Source organism: Pelodiscus sinensis, chromosome 1 (genome assembly GCF_049634645.1).
Source record: "Pelodiscus sinensis isolate JC-2024 chromosome 1, ASM4963464v1, whole genome shotgun sequence".
NCBI lineage: Eukaryota > Metazoa > Chordata > Testudines > Trionychidae > Pelodiscus > Pelodiscus sinensis.
Window position 1 is genome coordinate 254,307,238 of NC_134711.1, and position 18,080 is coordinate 254,325,317.

Genomic DNA, 18,080 nt, shown 5'->3' on the forward strand with positions numbered 1-18,080 from the left:
ATGTAAGACCTCCAGATGCAGAACAGCAGCAGTATATCCTTTAACTTGAATGCCACACATACAGTAATGTGTGTCAAGTCTCTCACCATTTTTATGAGCTGCCATCTAGAGCCCTATGAGCTCCCACTCTCTCTCACCATTATGGCAACTACTCCTGCAGAACCCAAAGAATCCCAGCACCATCTGCATGTTGGAAAGAGAAGATACAGGTCCTAAAGACAATATAAAACAGTCCAATTACTGTTAGACTGTGGAAGCTAGACAAATCCAGACTGGCAATAGACATACATTTTTAATAGAGAGAGTAATTAATCACTGGAACAGTTTGCGAAGGATTGTGGTGCATTCTTCATCATAGGCAATTTTAAAATCAAGATTGAATGCTTTTCTAAATTATAGGCTCTTTGAATTATTTTGAGATCTATGCTTCATGCAACATGGGAGGTCAGACTAAATGACCATAATAGTTCCTTCTGGCCTTAACCCACTAGTAGGAGTGCTCACCTGGATGTTGAAGAACTGTTTTCAAATTCCCGTTTTGCATCAGGAACTTTAACTTTGGACTCTCATATCTACAGGCAATAGAATCAGGCTCTCTCTGGCCCAGAGAATATTTAATGTTTTAATACAAAATGGAATGTTTTAATACAAGAGATATTGATTCTACTCCAGAAAACCCTACACCCTGAGGGTTGGCACACCCATGTGGGTGACCGGAGACCTGCATTCAAGTCCTTGCTCCATATTAGGACAATTGAGAATTCAAAACATGGTCTTCAATGATCCAGATATGTGCTGATTACTGGTTAATTTATAATTAGGGGTATGTCTAGACTACAGGCTTTTGTCGACAGAAGTTTTGTCGACAGATACTGTCGACAAAGCTTCTGTCGACAAAGAGCGTCTAGACTACATTCAGTTCTGTCGACAAAGCAAGCTGCTTTGTCGACAAAACCCTGTAGTCTAGACACAACCCTAGATGCAATAACACCTTCTGTCGACAGAACTCTGTCGACAGAAGGCATTATGCCTCGTAAAATGAGGTTTACCAGCGTTGACAAAACTGCTGAGTTCTGTCGACATTATGTCGACAGAACTCAGCGGTAGTGTAGACGCAGGTTTAGTTTTGTCGACAAAAGTCCACTTTTGTCGACAAAACCCTGTAGTCTAGACACACCCTAGGGTCATATGCACATCCCAACTTCTCAGTCTGGTTATCCCCAGCTGTTTGAGATACAATCCATGAGTAGGGTTGCCAGATACTTTCACTAAAAATACCAAACATGGTGGGGGGGAAAAAAGTTGGTTGAGCAAAAAAACAAAAACAAAAACAAAAACCGTGTGTCTTTAAATCCCACGCTCCCCCACCAGATGCAGCAGGGGAAGAATGTTCAAGAAATCAGAAAATACCAGACATTTTCCATGTCTGGTATTTTCTGGAGTTTTTTTTACCAGACAGAGACCACAAGTACCGGACTGTCCAGGCCAATACCAGACATCCGGCAGCCCTCTAACAACACCTGAAAACTCAGGCCCAAGTGAGGAGTCAGGCAGGAGAATGCTAGTTTGAGAATCCTCCTGGGATTTAAGTGCAAGCCTGGATTGCAAGCAGGTCAGCAGCATCAGGACTTAGGCAGTATTGTGTAGGTTCATCAACGGAAATGTCAGCACCTAAGGAACTTAAACCCTTCTGTGCTAAGCAGATCTGAACTGGCTTTTTTTAAGATTTCACTGGTATCTTACTATTGGACTTCAGTAATTAAGTCCCCTCAGATCTAGCCATCAAACACTTAAAAATAAAATAGACTCCTAAATCAGTTAGATGCCTTTCAAAAATGTTCTCTGCTCTGTTACTTATTTTTCCTGTCCACCAGAACATGGCAAAAACTTCTCAAAAGTGAACCATTTCTGCTAAGCATTTTGGTTTTGCGGATTCAGCATTTTTTCATTAAAACACATCAGGAAATTCCCAATCAGCTTTTGTGATAACATATATAAGGGTGTTGAAAGGAAGCTAACAAGATTCCTCTGCATCAGTTGTCATTATAGAAACTTTGTCTGTGTTTGGAAGTTATGTTGGCGTAGCTAGATTGGTCAGCGATATGAAAAAAATCCACATGCCTGAGTGATACAGATATTCTGATATAATCCTTGGTGTAAATGCAGCTATGTTGATGAAAGAGTGCTGCCACTGACATAGCCAATGCTAGTCACAGAGATGGTGTTCTCATATACGGACAGATAAAGTTCTTCTGTTAGCATTCTCTGCATCTGCCCTACAAGGCTATCCAACATAGGTAGGCTGCAATAAGCTCTGTAGTTTCAGAGTCTGTTCTGTAAGGGAACCAACACACCTACAAAAACATATATAAGCCCTACCAGTATTAAACTGTTGTGCAATCATTTCTGTTCAAAAGCTACCTGTTGGGACTGGTAAGCTGCGAACATTTATATGAGACTATTGTGAATACTCCAGTGACAAAGGCCCCCAGAGAAGGACTGCCATAGCCCCAAATACTGCTTAAATAATTCATTTAGTCCCATTATAGCAGTATTTGGATGTGATAAATGCTTGTCTTTCAGAAATGTTTAATGTTTCAGAAATTAGCTATGCAAAAAGGTCTTATTGTAGTATTATATAAAATTCATTACATGAAGAGTACCCTATATATCAAAACAGAATCCAATTAGATGCTACTTCTTTTATGAGAATTTCAGTCAGACAAGGACACACAAATCGTCTACATACTATAAGCCCCCAAGCTGCATGATCATTTGTTTTATGTTGGGTTTGGTTTTCAAGTATGCTACAGAGTTGAAAAAAACATGAGATTTGCTTGCCTTTAATGTAAAGGAGGTGAAATATTTTCAGACTTGGAACACTTTATACCATAATATGGCTAAGCAGCTCCAATCACCACAGCAACAGCTCCTGGTTTCATCAGGACACATACTCTAAATTCTGAGCTACATTTCAGTTTCTGCAGCTATGTAGAGAACAAGAAGAAAACAATCCACAAATAAAGGCTCTAACTTAAAAAAGGAGTTAAACAATACTTGGTTTACAAAACAAGTAAGGCTGTCAATCACAGTTAACTCAAGCCATTGATTCAAAACATATTAAGTTCATTAAAAATTCATCATCATTCATTTAAATTGTAATTGCACTATTACATAAAAATAGAATACTGATTCAAATTTATTAACAATATTTGTGGATGTTTTTCAACATTTTCAAATACATTGATTTCAATTACCACACAAAATACAAAGTATACAATGCTCACTTTATAGGGTTTTTTTTAATTTTGTATTAAATATTTGCATTGCAAAAATATAAAAGTAGTAGTATTTTTTAATTCACCTCACACAAATACTGTAGTATAAAACTTTATAGCCTGCAAGTCCATTCAGTACAAATTCTTGGTTGGCCAATTGCTAAGACAAACACGTTTGTTCACGTTTATCAAAGATAATACTACTTGATTCTTATTTACAATATCATCTGAAAGGGAGAACAGACATTTGCGTGGCACTGTTTGTAACCAGTATTGCAGAGTTTTTACATGCTAGATATGCTAAACATTCACATGCTTAAAAAATATGCAATCCACAAGCTGATCTTTTACAGAGTAAATATTTGTAATAAAAAATAATAAAATACAAGTCAACGCTCTGCCCGTTGTGTTCTGCGTTGTAACTGAAATCAATATATTCAAAAATGTAGAGAAACTTGCAAAATATGTATAACAGATTTAAACCGATACTCTAGTACAGTGTAACAGTGTGACTAAAACTGATTAATGATGTTAACTTTGTGATTAATTTTTAAACATTTTTGACAGACTAAAACTAGGCATCACATCTGAATATATTCCAGAGAAGAAGGAAAAGACTAAATATCCCAGCATTTTATTGGTCATCTTTCTTCCTCTTATTTTTCTAGTCCTTACCACTCTGGGGAATTCCTATTACCCGCCCTTTGTTATGATTTAATAGGGGACATCCTTCATTTTCAATACATTTATTCACCATGCTTCAGATTCTTGGATTTAGAAGCAAGCAATTTGTTATAATGTTCAATCAAATTAAAAAACAAACCAAAAAAAAACGCCAAAGCAACTCTTCCTTGCTCTATGAGAACATTCAAGAACAATTTTCACTAACGTCAACACACTGAAAAGTGACTTATGTGTTAATATTCATCAAAAAAGGAAAATGAATAACATATTTTAGGGTGTGTCTAGACTGCATCCCTCTGTCGGCAGAGGGATGTAAATGAAGCACTTAGAAAGTGAAAATGAAGATTTAAATATCCTGTGCTTCATTTGCATAATCACGTAATGGCACTCTTTTGAAAAAGTGCTATTTCAAAATTGAAACCGCAGCCTAGACGCTTTTTCGAAAAATGAAGTTTACAGGATCTTTCGAAAAGTGCCCTGTTTTCAAAAGAACCGCATCCAGACTGCAGTTTTCATTTCGAAATAGCACTTTTTCGAAAGTGCCACCATTATGTGATTCTGCAAACAAAGTGCGGGATATTTACATTTGCATTCACATTTGCACTTTCAAAGTGTTTCATTTACATTCCTCTGCTGACAGAGGGATGTAGTCTAGACACACCCCTAGTATAAAAGCACAATTCAGGTTTTGTTGACTAATTATGTACATTTCCAGTCTGGGAAGATAAAGAATATTACAAGATTTACATAAATCTTAACAATGAGAATTGAGGGTTTTTTTAACCAGCATTTATCATTATAACAGTATTTCTTGCAGATATGTTAAATTAGAAAGGAAGCTTATGGAAAATATAATTTATGGACACAAAATGAATTGCCTATAATTTCAAGTGTTTTGTATGGAAAGAGAATAAAAAGACTGGTGTGGAAAAAGTGAGTAAGGAAAAGTTATTCACTTCTTCCTATAACATAAGACATGGGATCACCAAATGAAATTAATAGGTAGCAGGTTTAAAGCAAGAGCAAGTTTTTCTTCACGTAGCACAGAGTCAACCTGTGGAACTCCTTGCCAGAGGACAGGACTCAAAAAAGAACTAAATAAACTCACGGGAGTTAGATCCATCAATAGCTATTAGCCAGGATGGGTCGAAATGCTGTTCCTGGACTCTGTTGTCAGAGACTAGAAATGGATGACAGAAGAGGGTCACTTGATGATTACCTGTTCACTCCCTCTGGGGCATCTGGAATTTGACACTGTTGGAAGATGGGATACTAGGCTAGATGAACCTTTCTTTGGTATGGCTGTTCTTATGGGGGGAGGAGGGGTTTGAGCTTATTTGCCTTTTATAGGCAGCAGGAGTGACATTTTCATACAACATTTTTCCAAGGGCAAAAAGAGACTACACCCCCTGGCCCTTGTTAACCACGCCCTGACCCCCCATTAGCTATGCCTCTGGAGGTAACACTCTTGGGGTCAAGATGGACACATGATCAGAAGTAAAAGGTGTCATGTGACCCCCTCTAAGAACTTTTCCCACCATCCTCCTACCAATAGGGATGAGTTTGGCCCCAATCAAACCCCCCTTATGCTACTATCCTGCAATTACATTAACCCAATGTGTGTCACATTAACTCCGGGGGGATGAAGGGGTGGAAGAGGCTGGGGGAAGTGTTCCTTCTAAAAGTTTCCTCCCATGAGCAGAATTAATTTTGTGTTTTGCACCAGCACTGAGTTCGTGTGGCTTGTTTGAATGTGCCACTGTGGCACCCAAGCTATTAATAAATATCTTAGGATATGTCTACACTAGCTCCCTAGTTTGAACTAGGGAGGTTAATGTAGGCATTCGAAGTTGCAAATGAAGCCCGGGATTTAAATACTTGGAAACCTCTTCTACAAAGAAAGGAGGGCATAACATTTAATGTACATAGACCCTTTGGAATGTCATCCTTTGTTCTAGTCATTGACCTAAAGTAAATGGCATTTGCAATAAAATCATGAAAAAGCTTAGTTTTAACCATATCACCAAGACATGCTTCAATGAGTTCACAGGACAGTCAACATCTTCTGACATTCTGAACCAACTTCTATGCCCCGTCGCCATTAAAGTCAGCATCTTTTCATCCTTTGAAAGTTATGCTCTTAGGCACTGTCAGTTTTTTACAGAAAATTGAGTCTAAAATTTACACCCAAACTTGAAAAACAAAACAAACAAGAAAATAAACCAAACTACAGGTTGAGCCTCTCTAATCCAGCATCCTCTGATCCTGAATGGTGCCAGAGAATTTGCTGAACTCCAGGAGGTCAGTATTGTCAAGCAGCATTACCAAAACTTCCACTGATTACTGGGTGCTTAAGAGACATTTAGGGGTAAATTACAGCTAAACAACAGCACAGAATAATAAAAGCCAGAACTGGTGACTGGTGACTGTAAACAAACTATGGGACTGCAGGAAACTTGGCCACCCACATGATAAGAGGACATCTGGCTAACTAAAATTATGCAGGACCACAGATGTTGCCTGACCAAGGAAGTTCAACTCGTAAAGTGAAAAAGCTAATGTGAATCAAACAGCCCCTTCTTTTCAACTAATCAGTTAGTTTGAGAGGTGGAGTTTCAAAATTCTTGCTGAAATCTATAACTTTAGGTGTGAGCCATGTAAACTCAAAATGTTTTTCTATATTGCAAAAATAATTACTAAGAAAACCCAACAATTTACAGCGTACGATTGCCAAAGTAGAAGAGTATAAGATCAGATAGATATGGGGATATTAGGAACAACAAGAAAGCTAAAGCATAACTAAAACCAGATCTATAGCTGCTTCTTACCAATATGTATTTGAAATGTCAACAGAACACTGAGTCATCACTGTACTAATGATATATTTTGGTCAAGTATCATTAGTTTAAAATAATACAGGGGCATACAGTTCATTGGGAGTTTTATCCTATGTAAAAACTAAAGGATCCATTCATATTTAATTTTAAAATGAGTGATTGTGTATTATCATACTTGACACTTGGCAAAGAGGTTGTAACACTAAGAATAAAACAATAAGCAATATGAAGTAATGACATCAGAAATTCAGCCACTTCTAAAGTTTGAAGTAGCATACAAATTCTCATTTCATATCTGCATCATCATAACTTTGATTGAATGGCTTTTACTTTATTTGAAGGAAGACAACAAACGTCACAGGAGGCAGGGTTGGGATGGGACCTGAGACTAAAGCAAAAGAAAAAAAATATATAATCCATAGGTGATGATTTTCATAAAGGTTTGGGAGAAAGACTTGAATTGACTTCAACAAGCTCTTAGGCTTCAAGCACAGTAATCCCACTGTGACCAGGGAGACTAGTCACAAAGTAAATGTAAGTATGTGTGTGTGTGTTTTCTAGAATGGGGTCTGTGACTATATGCATAAACCTTGCATTAGGACTTAAAGTGTTAAGGAGCCACTCTGTGCATAAGTGAGATCCTCCAGCTACACCTGCAGAGCATGCTCCAGCCAGAGGCAGAGCTTAAGAAGGCGCCAAACAGTCCAGACAAGGCAGAGAGAGAGAGAGGAAGGCCAATGCAGAAACCTTCTCTTGGAGAGGAAGGGTCTACTGAACCCAGTGGGGCTGAAGTTCCCTTGGGACCTTTCTCTCACTACTTTGCAACAGATTGCAAGTTTTTGACAAGAGAATGAGTAGCAGAAAGTGGCTAGGAACACAGCCTTAAGGCACCCTTGGATAATGGATATTTGGTAGTCCTTACAGGACCCTGAGGCGGAGCCCACTGGAATGAGAGGGCCGGGGCTCCACTATCAAGAAAGCTATGACATACCTCACCTTCTAGACTTCCCCCTGTTAAACCTAATGTTTCTCTGCAACATATTTAAAGATAAAAGTACTGCTTCTCTGACATCCTCTTATAGTGTGACCAGAGAAGAGGGAAATCTCCTCAATGAAAGCTGGCAGAGGGAACAGCATAACTCACATCACGCCTGACACACACACACTGCACCAACACACTGTTGTCATAATCTATGTCTAAAAGATTTCATGTCTGATATAATATGCAAATGGATAACTATTGCACGATCTACACACAGGTTCTCCACAAAGGATTATAGATGTGTGCTGGAAATATGTCCCTAAATGGTATTTTGCAAGTAGGCAACCCCACCTGTCCTAGACAAAGGAATGTTATTTCACCTGTATCTCCAATGTAAGCTTTCCTGTGTCTCCAATGTAAGCTGAGCCAGGTAATAGCTCAGAGGATAATAAAAAGTACATTTATATGTAAGTTAAATGCCAGCAACCAAGCTAAACAAATATGAGGAAGGCATTTAACACTCACTCCAGGGGATGGAGCTTGCACACCCCTAAGAAGACTTATTGGCTCTTGAAACAGACAGCATACTTTGGAAATATACCCAGGCAAAGAAACTTGTTTTGGCATCCATCACCTTGGGGACAAATGTTGGGAGCAACACCTTTCAGTTCATAATGCATGCTTTGGCTCTAAAAACATAAAATAGTTGGAACTGAATATATGTGAGAAACCTGCTTAGACAAAGGCCTCCTTACATTTTAGTTACTCCAAAACATGTTTTATTTTCCTGGTAATCATATGTGCCTTCTGTTCTTACTTAGTATGCCTTAAATATTTATTATTTTGATGCTTGTTTTATTTCAAATTCATCTCAGGGTTGTGTATTAAACTGAAGGGTGATGTCCACAGCTGAGCTAACACGCTGGTGAATGCTTCAACTCTTTGGGAGGCAGAGAACTTAATAATGTCTGAGAGCATGCAAGGAGAGGCCGGGACACTACAGAAACATTTCTGGAGAAAGTGGGAATTGGGGCTCATTGACTGTTAGCTGCTACGCTAGCTTGGGACTGGCAGAGATCTGAGGAGTTTGGTGACGCCAGAATTAGGTATTTTTGCACCGGGATCAACATATTAATTCTGCCCCCCCTCTTAGGTTAGCACATGTTGCGCTCTTTACTTTCACAGCTTATCATTTCTAATTATTGTGCCTTTGCATTCCTGATTATGATGTGCCCCGCTTGACCCACCATTGTTGTGGCCCTGCTGGCAAGACAGGATCCTGCATCAAGGGGGCTGACACACAGCTTAGTAACGGCAAACCTAACTCCTGTTGAAGAGGAATGGTAAGACAGTTCTTTGTGACCTGAACAAGACAACATGTATAGACTTTTGATATACAGATAAAAAGCTAATTTTACTCTATTTTGCACTAGCTCAGTTTTGTACTAAAAGCAGACAATACTTACAAACACTGGTTATAATTAATTAGCTAATGCTTCAACCCCTGTCTTCCTCAAGAATTCTTGTTGAAAATTATGCTTGTCTTGGGACTTGAAAGAATAGAGGAATTAACTATAGTTTCCTGAAAACCTTCTTGTCATCCAAAATGCTTTTGTTTTGTGCACTGTGAAATATATTGGTTCCAAAGATTTACTTCCAGGAGCTTGGTAGTTTGCTAAGATCAGTCTGTAATACTGCTAGCGAATGACTGCTCCCAAGCCAGTGCTTAATAATTTGTTTCGCCTTTAAAACAGTTTATCTTAGTATCTTAACTTTTAATATTCTCATGAGAAGCTATATTCACCAAGAATTAAGTTAGTCCTCACAGTCAAAGAAAGTTTTAAATGAATGGTTGAAATGTGTTGTCTGCTCTTAATACTAAAGGGATTTTTAAACATACCAGTTTTGAACTTTCACATCCTCAAACAAAAATCCTATCCTGCTGCTGACTTACTATTGCAAATGATAAACCTACCTTTTCTCAATAGTCAACAAGTACCAGACTGGGCCTGAGAAATGGACAACTCAAAACACTGGAGGACCAGTGAGCTTCATATTTTCTCGAAAGAAAGATATGGACAGATTTTAGAATTTCAAGTTTGATAGGGGGAATATTTTCCTAAAGCAATGGTTCTTAACCAAAATAACAATATTCAATGTTACTCTACCAGGAAAGAAGCTTGGAGAAAATATAAGTATAAAAATATAAAAGTACTCTTATAGATAACAGAATGAAGAAGTACCTTTTTACATCTTCACCATTCCAACAGGCTAGCCCATCAGCAGCTGCTAACTCATTGATGCACAGATGATCAGCCAGGCCTCCATAGAATGTCTTGAATAGTCGCAGACTGTTCACAAATTCTCTACCAAAACCAAACAAACAAAATCACAGGAAAAATAATTAACATGGCAATACTGAGCAATCAAACTATTACACATTGTTACAAGAAATCAAAGAATGTGCCATTTTTGTCACTCTGTTGACTTGCATTTATTAGTCAATTCATCAATATCTTTTCTAGATACATTAAGTGCCCTGAAGGAAACACTACTTAATAGCTTACAAAGTTAACATTACCCTTTGTGAAAATCAAACCAAATCACTAGAGCTCTGCCTGAATAAAAAAATTTATATCTGCAGTCACATCTGCAAAAGTGATCCAAGGATACCCACATGCACATCTGCTGATACCCAAAAATATAAAATGGATATCCACAAATTTGCAGGATTCTAGATACAAAATTTGTATCCACATATACAAAATGAGCCACAAATCCACATCCACGGATACAAAACAGATATCCATAGATCTGCAGGGATCTACAAATCACAAACTGATGGTCTGTAAAATTACTTTCTTGATTTTCACCTCACTTCATTTCCAATCCTTTCCTTACTGCTGCTCTGGGAAGCAACACATGTGTATCAATAAGCCAGTATTCCAAAAAACACAAGTCTAAATACTTAGTCACCTTCATAGATGTCCTGATTTTAAGAAGTATTTAATATTCAATAGCTTTTTTCCTGGCTTCAAGCTATGATACAATGACTATCTATTAATTAAGGAATAATGGGGAGATGAAATTTTGGGTAAAACAGGTTTATGGTGGAGATGATATTTTTGGCTGTTTAAATACTGTTTGGATAATTTATTTCAAAATTTTTGGCATGTTATGCTATTGGAGTATTTGTTTACATATACATATTTATTTTAAATAATTGTCAAATTGCCTAGAACTGGGACACATTGAGTAGTTAAATCAAACAAATAAATACCTATTAAATTATTGGATACTAATAAGTAAGTGGACTATTATATTCATTTTTATAAACTACTTTCTAATGTAATGAAAATCTCTCCATGCAAGACTCATACCTGCTGTGAAAATATAAATATGTATCTGTTATGATTCAACATTTCACACTATGTGAGATTATCTATGTCCTACAGATATGAAGAAAGTCATCAATGCAATATTCACTGTCCTGCAAACCAACAGGCATAACGCTGTTAACTTCTGCCCAATGGTTGGAGATAGACAAAATTATGCTACAAATGCATTATGCATTTATCTGTACTTGGACAACATGACATTCAAAAAAGAGTATGAGGAATAAGTGCTATCCATTTTTAAATGAAAGCAAAGAAAATTAAATGTTTGTATACAGTCAGTCATTTAAAAAACGATGATTTTATCTAGAGACACAAGATGGAAGAGGTAATTTCTTTTATTGAACAAGTTCTGCTCTTCCATGGGTCTGGGGAAAGGTACTCAGAGTGTCACAAAGTGGGGAACAGATTATTTAAGACAAGTAGTTAACACATTCTCAGACTATTCAATGCACCATCGCATGTTAGCCCCAATGCAGTGATAGAACAGAAAAGGGGTGTCAATGGGTTACAGCCATAAATAATAAACTGTAATGAGCCATAAACCCAATATCTTTATTAAAACCATGATTTTTAGAATTCCGCAAAGTAATGAAGTTTAGACTGTATCTACACTACAGGGTTTTGTCAACAGAACAGTGACAGTGTGCACATGGTAATGCTCCTCCCAAATTAACTCCCCTGCTATGATGAGATAATGAGACCACCATGACAGATAGCACAGAGCTTTTTGTGGAAAAGATAGAGCAACACAGTGTCAGGGTATATACCACACTTGCTTATGTTGCTTTAAGTGACCTCCAGGTGTTCATCATAACTACTCAAGTGAGCAGTTTAAACTCTGCTGTCCTGCAGCCAGATACACAGGCATGCACCCTTCCCCCTTTAAAGGCTCAGGAATTCTTGAAATTTTAAATTTGGCAAAGAGAGTTTACTTAGCATCTTCTCATTTGTTGCTAACTATGACAGCTCCAAATGAGCTCTCTTCTAGAATAAACCAAAGCTGCTGGATCCAGGGGGATACGTGGGGAGAGGAGTCTGGGCAGTCAGAGCTCACATCCAGAGGAAGGACATTTACACCTATGAGCAGATTGCTCATGTGCATGCAGGAGATATACACTTGCATCTTTGATTATACTCAGTAGTGAGATATCAGCTTTGACCACCATTACTTGTGGAAATTAGTGCCGGTATTTAGAATAAGTGCTTGTCGTGATACCTTTCTGAAACCACCCAGACCCCATCTCCCATCTTACTACTTCCTTCCCCAAGTCTGAACACACCATATTTAGTGCTCTTGTGTGGCATGCTTGTGGCAAGGAAAGTTAGAAAGGGGTATGTAGCTTTTATGATTCAAGACTATGATTCAAGACTAAGTGCACTCACAATACTGACTCTTCAGATTGTTTCTTTTGCTTTTGCAGATTTGCCTTTGAGGACCAGCTCCTATAGACCATTGGAGTGCCTCCATCAGATAAGGAGGCAAATGAGGAGGATATATTTCAAGAAGTGCTGCAATACCACAAAGTAGTAGCTCTTCCTGTTGGTGTACTCTTGTTGCAAGTTCATCTGGGGTCAAAATTGGGATATCTGTGCCATCTATTGCCCAAGGGCAATTTTAGGAAACCCCATGGTAGCAAAGCCATTCACTATTTCGTGCATGATGCCCAGAATCACAGCCCTTTATAGCAGGAGTCGATGCATGACTCTGCACACTTTCATCACATCAATCCCAAGGTAGATTTTCCAATTCCAAACTGATTTGTGACTGACCAGTAGCAGCTTGGAGTTCCCAGCTTCCACACAGCTCTCGCCACACACTTTTCCCCTATGAAGGCAGCTCTCATTTTGGTGTCCTTGCACTGCAAGGGTGAGCTCCACATGCAGTTCAAAGGATATGGCTTTGTGCTTCCGACTGTTCTGCAGCCACTGCTCATTATCTCATAACTGCATCACAATTATATCCAAATACAGCACTGAAAAACATTGCTTTACCATCATTAACTAGAAGGAGGGGGAAACTGAAATAAAATAAAATAGGTAAGGAATAGGAAGGCAGCAGTAGACAATAACATTAATAAATAAGAATATATTGAATAAGGCAATATTTTGTAGTTTAAAAGTCTAGTAACTTTAAGCGTTCCAAGCAATTCAGTCTATCAGTGAAGTGTTACCGCCAATTAGAAATATGGACTGAGATTAGATAAAGATCACTCCAACACTGCAGGCAGGGATCAGTCAGGCATACTTAATCCAATAACATGTGAGGGTTGCACAGATTTAGGAGTTACGATTGATCTGTAAATATGGACCAATTAGAAGGGGTCTGAAAGTGACTTGAGAATAGCTATGCTCATGCTAGCATTGAAATATAAGCCAATCAGAACAGGCCAAAATCTGTACATAAGGCAGATCGCGGGCAGGCAAATGTTAGTAAAGATAGGAGCAGGAGCAGAAGACGACCCAGAAGAGATCAGAAGAAACCTAAATGAGCAAAGAATTCAGAAGAAGCAGCAGAGTGGATCATATAGTGACAGCAATAGCAACAGAATGCTGGGACAGAACAGAGAAGGATAAGCTTAAAACATAACAGTGGAAAGAAGACTACAGAGAGTAAGCATGCCAGCCATAGTATAATATACAGTATAGAAATAGGGTTAACGAATATGAATGCTTGGGATAATAAAGATGAATGTCTGTCGAATGGTAATATTATGTATAAAGTTTACAATATTAAGATTGCTGTCTGCATCCTGCATATGCTGCTCTGTGGATCCCAACATCAATCTTGAATTGTTTCTTTCCATGGCAAACTGCAGGGCAGGCACCAAGAATTCTTGTTCAAAAATTAAGCTCATAAAATACTGTAGGATCAGCTGCACTGTGGGCATAAGGCTCATCACAAGAGAGGCCGGCATGCTTTCAGGCAGAGATGAGGAGCACAAAGTTTACTAGACAGCTGAAAAACAGCAAGAAACTTCGTTGGAAGCCTATGGAATGATTTGACAGAAAAAACTGCATCATGGGGCCATGAGCCTCTGTCTGGGGGGGGGGGGGTTGATTAATCACCTGTGAAGCTGTGCTGCCCTGCAGTTTAGAGGGTACACTGACTAAGAGGTCAGCAAGCCTGCTAACAAGGTGGGGCAAAGGGGGCGATTCAGAAGGGCCTGGAGCAACCAGCCACTACTACTGCAACAGTGTCCAGAGCTTCAGGCCCTTTAAATTGCTGCTGCAGCCATTTCCCGCATACTCCAGAATCCTAGGAGACATGGTCTGGGCATTGCTGAGGGCTAGCTGTCCTAGCTCTGCCCCTTCTGCCCACAGCCATACTTCTTCTGGGAGTGTGGAGTCACTCCCTCCCCACCTTGCCCAGAGGGTCTGTCAGCTCCCCTGGAGATCAGACATTTTTAACTCCATGAAAAAAGTGTTCACCCCTGAGCAACTGGTTTTCTCCTTGTCATTTTTCTGTGTAAGCTCATCCAAGAGCACAGTGATTGTCTGGCTTCACCCACATAATTGCCATAATTGCAAATGAACCACAATCAATCCATACACAATACAGAACACAGGTTTTAGTGATTTTTTTGACAAATTGTTCAGAAAGGACAACTACTCAGTTTATTAGTAAATAAGTCCTGAGGCAAAACTGCACTTAATGGAGAAATAACAACTGATTTCAACCTCTCTAGATGTCTGACCAAAGCAGACAGAAGAGCAGAGAGTTTAAATGTCAAATTTTGAATAATCTCTTTCTAGATAAGATGCCATGGTAGCAGCTGAACACAAATGTGTAATCATAGTTATCAGAAGCTACAGACCTTGCTTATCTGTTTATTTGAAAAAGCTGTGGAAATGTTCGGTTTTGACCGCATTATTCCCTTACCGCTCTAACATTTAGATGCTATTCATGTTTAGTGGTAAAAATATACATTGTTTAGAAGATCTATTAATATTAGTTTTATAGTTACAAAAGTAAGCTTTATTAACTGCAGGATTATTCAGTATCAAAAGCACAGAAATATTTGCTTTATTTCTGTTGTCTCTGATTATTAGAAAATATTGGTTTGGATACCAGCTGTCTAAATGATTAACTAGTGCTGACAATAAGAATTATTTCAGCAGAGATAACAGATATAATATATATAGAAGATTCCATCTCAACAGTCATTTGTGAGTTGTACATTAGGAAACTACAACACTAATAAAGATTTTTAAATACCTGTTACTAATGATATCTAGGGCATTGATCCAATACTAACCATAATGGGAGAAACCACTAACCCCAGCCAAAGTCTGAAAAAAATATCTGGAAACAATGAAAAGGAACTGTCTCAACTTCTCTACAAGTAGCCAGTAGTACACGGGAAGACAGAAAATGGTTGTTCCCTTCAGAGACAGAATCGACAGCAGAGCAGTTTTAAAAACATAATGTAGTTATTTTACATTTCCACATAAGCAGCTGCTGTATTTACCATGGGAATATTGGTATTCTCATGACTAGGATAAGAGGCAGTCCACATGGTAGTGGATGGGAGGTAAGGTAGTCTGCAAATCAATCTCTGATGCACACTGAAAAGTTTGAGAATTAGAGGTAGAAATTACTTGATTGTTCACACACAGAGAGAAAAGCCTGATATGTTATTAATGCTTATAAAAACAGATGATAAACAATGGACTTATATTAAGCAACAGTGGTGGCTCTTATAAAAAAAAAAGTTAGCATTGTTCTGTTCTAGTCAGTTCAGGTTCTTAAACTGTGCCTACCATTGTGCTCTCTCAGCACTTCAAAGGATGCATAGGTCTTCCACACAATTAGCTTGAGTTGACAAAGGCACCAAAATTTAATTGCAGTTCTATCTATCAATACAATAGCGCATTAATTGTTGTGAGAACCAGTAAGTAGGATTACCAAATGATTTCAAAAAAATACCGAACACACTAGATCTCAGATGGGTGGGGGGGAGGGGGGGCAGACCATCCGGGAGGGGAGCAGGGCTGGCTGGGAGGAGGTCAGGGGGAGCGGGGCTGGCCAGGGGAGATGGGGGGGAAAGGCCAGCGGGAAGCAGGGCTGGCCGGGAAGGGACTGGGGGGAAGCGGGGCTGGCCGGGGGGACCAGCTGGCGGGGAGCAGGGCTGTCTGGCAGAGATCAGGGGAAGGAACTTGCTGGCGGGGAGCAGGGCTGGTGAGGTGAGGAACCAGCTGGTGGGAAGCAGGGCTGGCTGGGAGGGGATTGGAAGGAGCAGGGCTGGCCAGGGGGGAACCAGCAGGTGCGGAGTGGAGCTCATTGGGGGAGATCGGGGAAAGGAACTAACCAATAGGAAGCAAGGCTGGCTGGGAGGGGTTGGGGGGGAATGGGGCTGACCAGGGTGGGGGGAAAAGCGGGGGAGAAACGGATGGCAGGGAGTGAGGCTGGCCAGGGCACACTCAGATCCCGGGGTGCTGCACGGTCCTGGCAGGGTGCACGGGCAAGTCTAGCCCCGGGGATTCCATCCTGCCCCGGCTCCACCCCACCCGCCTCTTCTCTACTGTACAGTTGCATACTGCCTGGCTGGTAGACATGCTCACGCAGTGTGAGCGTGTCTGCCAGCCAGGCAGTACACAACTACATACTGATACTCATGATAATAATAAAACTCACTTAATTAGAAAATACCGGACATTTATATGTCCAGTATTTTCTCAATTTGTTTCCCGGACAGAAAGCTCAAATAACAGACTGTCCGGTTCAAAACCGGACACCTAGCAACCCTACCAGTAAGTCTTACTCAATTAACTGGCACTTGCTTCAATGAGATTCCAAGGAATACAGTGTAGTATCTCCTTGGGTCACTGTTAGGGGAAACAACCAGGGATTTTACACCTTGCCAGACACACAGGCTGTCTCTACATTGGGATGCTAATGAGACACTTCGGAATTGCAAATCCACGGGGGATTTAAATATCCCCCGCGGCATTTGCATTTACATGGCTGCTGCTTTTTTCTGGCTCAGGGTTTTTGACGGAGAGAAGCACCAGTCTAGACGCGATTCTCCGGAAAATAAGCCCTTTTCCGGAGGATCCCTTATTCCTACTTGAAAGGAATATTTAAATCCCCCGCGGATTTGCAATTCTGAAGTGTCTCATTAGCATCCCTTTTCCGGAAAGGGATGCCAATGTAGACACAGCCACAAAGTAAGAGAGAACAGATTGCAAGCAGCATCCTAATCAATGTCCTGCAAAAAGCAGCAGATGGTGCCAGAGAGGATCCTATGCTAGCTGAAGCAGCTAGTTTCTCCGCCTCTCTTTCTCTCACACAGAATACAGTGCTAGCAATTCTCTTGTCACTACCCAAAACACTTTGAGAGTGATACCAGCTTGGCCTAATAGCTAAGCCTGTAAGTGCCTTCTCCTCTCCATGAATCAAAAATGGAAATAATCCTTGCTACTGGCTCCAGCTCCCTTCCTCAGGGTAAACAGAGGTGAAAAGGAAAAAGATGGCAAAGTAAAATATTCACCTATGGTTTCAGCAGGCATTTATATATCTATATCTACATACATACATACGCATGCCAGTGCTAGGCACATGCACTCTCCCTTTAAGAACAGAGCACATGCTAGCAAGACATACAGGTTGCACCTTTCTAGTCCAGCATTCTCTGGCCTGGCAAGATCAGTGGCCTAGCATGATTTTAGTTAGCCGGATGTCCTCTTAACATGGGTGTGGCGGCCTATGTGTGGCAAGACCATTTTTGCATCCAGCCTGGGAGACCCAGCTGCCTGGGAGAGAAGTTCACTCACATCCCCTAAGCCCTGCCCCTTCCTATCACTGCCCCACCTCTTCCACCTCCTCCCGCAAGGGTCGCAGCCCCAAGGATTACCGAGGTGGGGAGAAACAGCAGCTGGTGTGGGGCAGAAGCAGGAATTG

The 18,080-nt window shown here is 40.0% G+C and overlaps 1 protein-coding gene across 4 annotated transcripts in view; it reads right to left on the reverse strand.

Annotated features, from left to right (window-relative positions):
• Window positions 1-18,080, reverse strand: part of GPC5 (glypican 5) — a 955,140-nt gene that overhangs the window by 770,772 nt on the left and 166,288 nt on the right. For all 4 annotated transcript variants that reach the window (XM_006113650.4, XM_075918825.1, XM_075918826.1 and 1 more), the window contains exon 5: window positions 10,025-10,147. In XM_006113650.4, the coding sequence (XP_006113712.2) occupies window positions 10,025-10,147 (123 nt within the window). The remainder of the gene's footprint in view (window positions 1-10,024; window positions 10,148-18,080) is intronic.